Below are 10,000 nucleotides of genomic sequence, written 5' to 3'. Positions count from 1 at the left end.
CATCAATATCGTCTCAGTCATCAAAATTTCAGGCTTATGGTTCCTAAAGAGCAAGGTACACTTTTGGCTCATACCAGGGAGATAAAAAAACCTGGCAACTTCAGTTCGAATGCTAACCCAACTTAGACAGCAGTGAAACGTCCATCTCCCCAGGTTCAGAAAGTGTCGAATAGATTGGCTTATTATTGCTTGATTATAGCCGTGGATTTTCTTGAAACTTCCATATAGACTAGATTTCAGTAAGAGTGTTGAAAGCGGACAAGGCAGTTTATTATATTTTTCTCGCATAACTCTTCGTTACCCAATTTCATAATTATAATCAACAAAATAATTATTACTAGTCAAGCTTACGAGAATTGCTCTGGTGATTATGTAAAATTTGGACAATAGAACCTTGTAAGTGAGTGGATGGTCATTTCATAGTAATTGAGAATGTGGCTAAGAACTGCCTTTGTTTACTTACCCACAGTGGAGGTTGATGGTGACGACGAAGGGTTTGATTTGATTCAACCAACACTCATTCAGCAGTTAAGGAAAATTCTGGATGAATACCCAGATGATGGACAGATACTCAAGGTAGGCGAACAAGTGTATTTAATCAGTGATGAAGTTGATACAGCAGCTTTGTCTCGGGGGTGGGATTGGCTGGGGAAGAGATGCAAGATTCCTCATTCGTCGTCCAGCAATCGGGTCGGTGATTACTGACGACAATGGTTCTTAATGGGAAGGTTATTGATGCGCATGCTTTGAGTTTGGCTTCTCTGTCTGTTTGAAACGAAGAAATAAATGGCCAACCGACCTGGTTATAACCAATATTATATCCATCAAGTGCTAATTGGATTTAGTGGATTTCATTAAGTTCTCAACGAAGTGGGGATGTTTGGAAACGAAATTCAATTTTACTGAATTCTTTTTCAACTGAAAAAATAAAATAACAATACTAAGTATAATTTAAAAGGAAAAAGAACCTAGATACGTATATGAGCTGAGAACTTACCGAGCATTAGGTTAATCAAGGCTAGAAACACAATATCCGAGGCTAAAATTCCCGGCTTATTTGCGGATAATGGAATCCATCCTTTTGTTTCTTGCCTATTTTGGGAATTCATTGCGGATCGATTAACCATCAAAGCTAAAATCTTTGATATCTTACCCCATTGTACTCCCTGTCAAAGGAACTCATCCAGAATGCAGAAGATGCCGGGGCAAAAACGGTGAAGTTCCTTTACGACAAGCACAGTTATGGAACTGACAAACTCTTCAGCAAAGGTCTTGCCCAATATCAGGTGTGTGTTGATGTTTGTATTAAGACGTTTTAATTATTCACACGAGACCATGTTTCGTCTGAGTTATGTTTTGGCAAGATTGACTTGGGACCTTCAAATTCTAGCTAATTCCTATCACCAATCAGCAGTAGCTGATGCGTTTACTATTCAGTTGAAAGAGTACGGCTTTTGTATTCGTAACTTTTGAGTTTTCGTAACCCCAAACATATATTAATGTTCCAGTAAGACAGTCTCTCTCTTGAATTGAATTAAGAATTTTTTTTCTGCACTGTCCGACTCTTGTGTCTGTCCTGTGGATAATTCAAAATACCTCCTTTCTTTTGTTTGGTGAAATCGAATTTTTTTTGTCTCAGATTAGACTATGGGAGCCATTCTGTAAGCTATGGATCTTTATATTTTACGCTATATTGGAATTTTGAACAAGCACGTATGCCCATAAATAAATAAAGACAAATGATTACAATGAATTCACGTTCAATTAAATGTCATGAAGAGTTCCATTAGGTCTAAACGGCGACGAGATATAGCTAGAAAATCCAGAACTACAAACAAGAAAAATGTTTGCGTGTATGGTAGTTTTAGGTATTAAGTAATAGGCCATTTCGGAGTTCATGTGCGCCTCCTCTTCAACGCGAGTCTAAGTGCAAAGTTTTTGTGATGGTAATTAGTTCTACTTTACATATGAATGAATTTTCATAAGAAGAACTTTGCACTTAGACTCGCTTTGAAGAGGAGGCAGACATGAACTCGGAAATGGCCTATTATGTTTGCCCGCCAGATATGAAAAGTTGGAGGAACTTAGAGTTATGACGTATCTCATTGTAGACATTACTGAAGATATTTGTAAGGAAAAACGTCGCTTTCATCAACGACAATAAAGCGAGGACTGCTTTTTATACACTAAAACAGGGTCCAGCTCTCTATGCCTACAATGACGCAACGTTTTCCAAAGATGACTGGAAGGGCATTAGAATGATTTGTGACAGCATTAAAGTGAAGGATCCAATGAAAGTTGGTCGATTTGGACTGGGGTTCAAGTCCATCTTTCACATGACAGGTATTGAATTTACCCGGCAATTATTTTCGTGAGATGTAACCATCAGCTCCACGGAAATCCAAACCAGCTGACAGGGAACAGCAGTAGTGGTTTCATGAATGGAAAATTCTTTGTTTCTGTTTTAACTTGTCCCATGGTTTCATGCTCAGTCAAGTTGTGGTTTATGGGGTGAGGGCGGGAGTAAGGGGTAAGGTGATGGGAGGCGTGTGAATGAATATGGAAACCAAGATCAATTTTCTTTCTCCCAAAAAAAAAAGGAACGATTCCGTCTGTATGGAAGGTATTTCCCCTTTGCTGACGAAACAATTACGTGGATACAAAGGGAGATTTATCAGTTAGTACTATAATTACCACAATTTTTTTGCTTTTGTCTTTACCAGCTTATCTCAACTTTGTGCATTTGCAGATTTACCCAGCATTCTTAGTAATAACCGATTAGGTTTCATTGACCCGCACGAGGAGCACTTCAGCGACGGGCAAAACCGGAAAACAGGGTACGATTGGTTACTGAACAAGGTTCCTAAAATAATGAAAGAAATTCCAAATCAGTTCTTGCCATACATGGGGATTTTTGATTGCAACAATGACTCTTTCGTTCGAGGCCAATACAATGGGACAATGTTTCGTTTTCCTTTGCGTGTTTCCGCTTCCGAACTTTCACAAACACTGTACTCTGAAGAAAAAGTAGAACATTTGTTCAAGAGTTTCATGGATGACGCCCGTCTAGTTCTGCTGTTTCTTCGAAATGTCGAGTCCATTGAGCTCTATGTGCGCGAAACGTCGGAGGAGGAACCAAGATGCATATTTCGGGTGAAGATCAACGATGACAGCGTTCAAGAGGCCCGACAGAGGAGGGGAGACTTTTTTGACAAAATCAAGCCGGGCCAACTTATGCCGGAACCTGTCACGACAACTTACCCACTAACAATTAAAACAGAGAAGTATAGCGGCACTCCAGAAAACTCGACTGAAAGATATCTTGTAACAAATTACTGCTGTGGGGGCACAGTCTCATTGCAGTTTGAGAAACTTTTGATAGATGATGAGCTGAGTTACTTGCCATCCGTTGGCGTAGCCATGGCCATTCCAAATGACGTAAACTGCACGACGCCCAACATCTCAGGTCACGTGTTTTGCGCTCTTCCCTTGCCAATCCAAACGAAAAGCATAACTGGTCTACCAGTGCACGTTAATGGATTCTTTGCCTTAAGTCAAAACAGACGCCACATCAAGTTGCCAAATGCAGATCAGGAGGAACGAAGGGAATTGACTGACAAGTCACTGTTGTGGAACTGCTGTCTCCTACGAGAAGCTGTACCAGCCGCCTATGCCACCTTGATATCAGAGGCTATTAGTAAGGAAGTACCACCAGAGGCAGTTTACAAGTAAGTTGATATCTGTAGCAGGTAACGAGCAACTATTAAAACCTTTAATATTCACACTTTCTGTATGAAATGTGCAGAATTCATTGATTACCCTACCACTGAACCCATTTCTCTGCAGTGTCAACTTTTAAGGCTCTTGGTTTTTATTTTATTCAAATATTATTATCTGTGGACTATTGAGCCAATTTTGTCCGTTTTTCTCACTTTCGTCGCTACTGTGTCTGTTAAAGGTCGTTAGAACTTGTTTACAGGCTCTGAGAAAAATGTTCTTCAGTAAGAGGCAGATCAAAGGTGAAAGCCTCGAGCGGTTCAAATTTGAGATCAATTAATTGAAAGATTCCATTAGATTGGTATAATATTGAAACTGAATATTGTAGCGGGCATGTGAAAATTTATCAGGAAGCGAGGATCTAAGGCAGACGATCGCCAGGATCTACCTTCGGAAAACAGTAGAGTTGATAAGAATACAACACGCTGAGCCTAAAGTGAAATATAATAAGAAAGGTCAATTTTTTGCCATAACTCTGTTGTAACAAACTTTGCAAGGTTAATTTTCATCATGACACGTCGCAAAGGAATTTATGCTGTACCTGGTCCGATTGTGAAGTCGCACGTGAACTTCAATCCTTACTTTAAAGTTTTAAAGTTATAGCGGAGCACCATAAGCATAAAAAGAACGGCAGGACGTTTCCGCGGGTGGCGGGTGAAATGGACTTTACATTGAAAATTCTCTCTTGCAAAAATAAAAATAATAAAAAGTGGAAACCATTGAAAAGAAAGTTCAGAGAATGAAAGAAAAAAAAGTGATAAACATTGCAAAAAGCGAGATTAATTACTGATATTTATCGGCTGAGACCAAACAACTCAGATTGCATTTGCTTCTTGACATGTTCGAACAGTGTTTCAAATTTTCGACAAGTGCGTTTGTTCTTTTGTTATAAGTTAGCATAAACATTGGCTTACCCGTGGAATAAATCTTTGCCAATTTAGTTCACGATTAATTCCCGACTTTTAGTTTAAAATGTACAAAATGTCTATTTCGAGAAAACAAGAAAATGTTCCTGACACTAAAATAATTTTTGTTTGTGAATTGACACGGGATAAGGTGTCTGGTATGAAATGAAATGCTGACGTTGTCTGTCTGATGTCTGGGTATGAAGAATTGCTGCGTGAGTTGTGTGCCCTCAGTCGATAAATATCGCTAAAATATTGCTTTTTGTAACGTCTATCTTTTTTGTTTTATTTTCTGGACTTTCTTTTTAATGGTTTCCACTTTTATTATTATTTTTATTTTTGAAAGAGAGAATTTTCAATGTAAAGTTCATTTCACCCGTCATCCGCCACCCGTCAATCGCTACCCGCCATCCACCATCCGTTACCCGTCACCCGCCATCCGCCACCCGCCACCCGCGGAAAATTTCTGCCGAAAATCGAACTCCATAGCATTGAATTAAAATGGTATTGTGCTGACGCCGCTTTCGTCCGTTCGTCCGTCGTGCGTACGACCGTCCGAAGGGGCAGACCAGATTCTTTCGGTAAAACTTGTTTTCGTCTTTTCTTCTTTTTCTCTTTTTTTCTCTTTTCTCTCGCTCACGATTGGTCGAGCGCCAAAAATTCTCGCTCCTGATTGGCTGAACGTACGTCTTCCACATTCAGTTGGTTTCTTCTGTTTGAGCAAAACAACTTCGTCTTCATCGAAGTTTGTCTTTTAATTCGCGCTGCATTCGCCGAAAAGGCATAAAGATTAAAAATTGGCTTTAAAAGATGATCTGAAATTTGAATTTTCGAGTGGCAAGAAGAAGGGCAAAAGGTTTTTTTCGTAAAAAGCTTAAAACTTGGATCGGCTTACATGGCGCCCGGCGTAGCGGGATTGTGTGGTTGAAAAACAAAATGATTCCTTTCGTCAAGGGCTTTCAGTTTACCACGACATCTTGCACCTCAACAAAAAAGGTCACAGAACAATTTGCCATTGACAGGAGGAACGAGTACCTCAAATTTGGTGGATTTCTTTGGACAAACTGTTTGCTATGTTTACGGATGCGTATTTGCAAGTGGTAAAAACCTCTACAGCACAGGTGAATAAAATAAATTGAAGCTTAACATTTGATTTAATCGTTGTTACAGTTGTTCACGAATGAAACTCGTATTTTCCTCTCGAGTGGATGTAAATAACAATCATCTATACTCGTTTTGGACGCAAAGAACAAGTTGACTTGCTTGTCTGTTTGTCAGTTGTTTTGCTTCCGAGCGAACGAGTGTTTCCGCTTACCTGTCTGTTTTTCGAGGTGCCTCAACAGTGTTAAGAAAATTTTGCCCTCTTTGTTATTAAAAAGTAATCGCAATGGGTCCTCGTAAAATTAAGGATTAATATCACTTGTGTTTTCAGAAGTTGCTGAAATTGCCCGAGTCGCGCAGCGACGAGGGCAATTTCAGCAACTTCTGAAAACACGCGTGATATTAATCCTTAATTCTACTCGGCCCCATGCGATTACCTATACAAACATATAAGGAAGTGGTAAAGAGCAAGGAAACAAAATCCCGCATAGGAAAAAGGTCGATAAAAAAGATTTAACCAAACATGAGCTTTATGGTGATAAGCAACCATACCGAGAAAGAAAACTTGAGGACGTACATTGAACAGCTAAGGTAAGTAAATAGAAACAAAATTAAACCAATCCAAACAAAAATCTAGGGCAAAGAGAAGACGGTGAAAAAGAAGCAAATTAATTCCCTCATTTAGCGTTTCGATACAAGTAGGACATTAATCTAATTGTAATTTTTTCTTTTTTGTGGACAAATTCTAAATCAACAATATTTCTTGTCACGAACCAAACCAGAAGGAATTTTAGTGCTGCAACGTTGTTTTGTTTTCCTGCACAATAGATGACACATTTTAAATTGAGCGGTCGATAAATACTGTCCTACCTGTCACTGTTTCATTCAGCCCACTGGCGAAGTTATTAACGACATCGCAGTGACATTACGTTAGGCTCGCAAACAATTTCTTTTTGAACAATGCAATAAACTATAAGTCGTTGACTTAATAGTTTTGTCCGTTGAAAGAGTTATCATTTAAACTCTGCTCAAAATTCATATAAAAATTTACTACAGAGAAGAAAACCAGGTGTAGGTAATTTTAGCAGTTTTCCATCGTTTGGTTGTGTATGCGTCATTGCGGAAAAAGATTTGTGAATTTTACTTATGAATAGCGGGTGAACGCGAACCTAAATTCATCGAAATTACCTGAAACACGTTTAGAGGCTTGCCAAGAGGTAGAAGAAGACTTAGACACTATCATTATTCTGTTGAATGTTAATACAATTAAAGGCAAAATATCGATCGCTCAAAGCTCACTGTATATTCGCTAGGGAATCGGCAGTAATGCTTATAACTTGTGGTGTGATTTTTCAAATGGACGGATGTCGTGTTCAACTCAATATCTCACTCGGTTCGCTGCGCTCACTCGTAAGATATCGAGTTGAACACTCAAAGAGAAATTCCAGATCTCGCCGCGCCTATGTATTATTCCTATTTAGTGAAATCAAAAACTAGATTATCATAACTTGGGTTACTAATGTTCTTGTGCTTTTGACAAAAGAGCAATGTAGCCAACGTAGTGCAAGGAAATGACACAAGGATATTAATAAAGTGTTTTTAAAGATCACCGTAAGTTTAGAGTAAATTATTAAATTTTCTTTCTAGATTGAGTTGAAAACCTACTGAGTTTATACGTGAATGATAAAATTGTATTTAGGTCAATGATCAATGAGTAATAAAATTAGTATCAGTTTGAAGTTGGTTCTGGTTTTAAGCGATAGTTCCTTCGTGTGTTCCTCAAGGCCCCATTTGATAGCCCAAAATAGCGCCTATAATCCTATAGTATTCTTCACTGGTATTCACGAACACTACTCCGTAACTGTCTTTAACGCTATCTTTATTGAATGAATTATTTTAAGCCATTTTAAAGCATTATTTGTCTGCAACTAAGTTGTTTTAAATAATGCTTTTTTTTTTTTTGCCCTTTTTAAAACTTAAAAATTCAGAAATCTATGTCTCGTGGACTGGGAACGAATTTTTGCCCGGAGGGACGCTTGTGACGTAGAAAATGCCTCGTAGAACTGTTTAGGTCGCACTCCGCCTTGTCGCCGCTCCTCGATTGAAGTATACGTAGTTGAATTTCTGCTTTGAAATGTTTGACAACATACAATACTTTATTCAAGACATAAAAATTAAAGTTACAAAATATCTCTCGAAAGGGGATATCAAGAGGTCAACCCTATATAAAAGATTCCCCAAAATAAAACATGAAAAGGTAAAATCTAGAATCGAAAACGTCATATATAGATAATTAGAACTGTTTACAATCGTATTAATCAATATTTATGTAAATCCTTAATCTGTTGCGAAGTAAAGTCAGCGATCCTGCGTGTACAACATCTTTGGGCAAATTATTCCACATATTAACGATCCGTACAAAGAAAGAATATTTGTAGCAATTTAGGATGACAACTTTTACATAGAGCTTATAATCGTGATTGGCTCTATTTCGATTACATTTAGTAAGTTCAAAAAAGTCCGAAAAAGGAAGGCTATCTATTCCCAAGACTATCTTGTAGCACTGGACTGAAGAACTCTCCAAGTTTCTCCAAAGTTTGCGAATTCAGTAAGCGGCAACGGTATTCGTGGCTCATTTCTCCGCGCTTTTGCTTTAACGTTAATCATGATTCTCTTCTTTGGACTTTTTCCAAGGATTCAATATCCGTTTTTTGGTAGGGGCTCCACACAGGCATAGCGTATTCGAGTATAGGTCTACTAACGACTTAAAGAGGCAAGAAAACGCGTACCTATTATAGTTTCCGAGTGATCGCCTAACTATACCTAACACTTCGCTCGCCTTGTTCACTATGTAGGAAACGTGTTTACCCCAAGATAGATCGTAGTTTATTGTGACCCCTCGGTCCTTGGAAAAGTTTTCGTGATCCTCAACAATAAAGACCGATGAGAAATAAGAATTCATACAGTTGGCAATACTCAGGTCGTCGTTGAGATACAAATCGTTCACTTTTAAGGACATTAGGTCACACTTAACTTTCTCTTTGATTGGACAAAGTTCCAAAAAGGCTTTGAGCTGTTACCGGTCTTTAGTTCATCTGCGAGATTGTTTACAAACTGCCTACGCTCAGAGTTGCACTCCTTCTTCACGTAGTCGTTAAGTTTACAATGTTTGTCAGTCGGACAGAGCGCAGGTTTTTTTCTTTTGCCCTTCTATAAAGCCCCTTCTTTCTTCTGCACAACGTAATTAGGTCCCTACTTATCCATGGTATATTTGAAATTCTCTTCGCTGCCCGCTTTGGGATACACTCGTTGACAGCAACAAGTTCTCGTTAGCATAAGCTGTTACTAGGCAATCTGAGAACTAACTGAAGAGAGTGTAGTGTAACGTGAAGTGCTAGATTTCTATCCCATATGAACCACGTGAGCGTTAACCCTACTGATGGAACTGGGCCCACACAAGGACAGAGAAAAACTCTGAGCAGGGTGGGAATTGAACCCACGACCTTAGGGTAAGATCTACCGACTGAGCTACAAGGTCGGACGGAAGCAGGCCGTGGGAACTGAAGATGTTAAAGTCACGGCAATTAACATGTACAAGTACAAGGAAAGGTTACGTTTATACAAACGTTGGCCGTGGAGCACTTATATTTTAAACATAATTAACTGAAGAGAGTGTAGTGTAACGTGAAGTGCTAGGTCAGACGGGACCTTGTAGCTCAGTCGGTAGAGCAGCGGAGATCTAACCCGAAGGTCGTGGGTTCAATTCCCACCCTGCTCAGAGTTTTTCTCTGTCCTTGTGTGGGCCCAGTTCCATCAGTAGGGTTAACGCTCACGTGGTTCATATGGGATAGAAATCTAGCACTTCACGTTACACTACACTCTCTTCAGTTAATTCTGTTAAAAATGTAAGTGCTACACGGCCAACGTTTGTATAAACGTAACCTTTCCTTGAATCTGAGAACTAGTCTTATTACAGCAATTTTGAGCTCTTCACAAGCAAAATTAAGAAAAAAATGCCCTCTACATTGACAAATCAGCATTCAGTAATTCTGCCGTCTATGTTATTAATTTTTTAAAATCATCTGTAACCTTTTGTAGCCCTTAATTTAAACATTGACCATTTAACGGAAAAAAATCAAAAGATATCTGCCAACTACTGTCTTTTATGGAATCCCTGTTATTGCTATCATGATTATTGTTATCAACATCATTACTGT

The 10,000-nt window shown here is 38.8% G+C and overlaps 1 protein-coding gene across 1 annotated transcript in view; it reads left to right on the top strand.

Moving 5' to 3' along the window:
* The window catches only part of LOC137997853 (sacsin-like), a 47,022-nt gene that overhangs the window by 22,191 nt on the left and 14,831 nt on the right, over nucleotides 1-10,000 (top strand). The window contains exons 3-6 of the mRNA XM_068844147.1: nucleotides 470-576; nucleotides 1,176-1,286; nucleotides 2,196-2,343; nucleotides 2,750-3,728. Of these exons, the coding sequence (XP_068700248.1) occupies nucleotides 470-576; nucleotides 1,176-1,286; nucleotides 2,196-2,343; nucleotides 2,750-3,728 (1,345 nt within the window). The remainder of the gene's footprint in view (nucleotides 1-469; nucleotides 577-1,175; nucleotides 1,287-2,195; nucleotides 2,344-2,749; nucleotides 3,729-10,000) is intronic.

The sequence above is a fragment of the Montipora foliosa genome, chromosome 3 (genome assembly GCF_036669935.1).
Source record: "Montipora foliosa isolate CH-2021 chromosome 3, ASM3666993v2, whole genome shotgun sequence".
Classification (NCBI taxonomy): Eukaryota; Metazoa; Cnidaria; class Anthozoa; order Scleractinia; family Acroporidae; genus Montipora; species Montipora foliosa.
The sequence above is the reverse complement of the archived record's forward strand: the minus strand, read 5'-3'. Positions and strand labels throughout refer to the sequence as shown.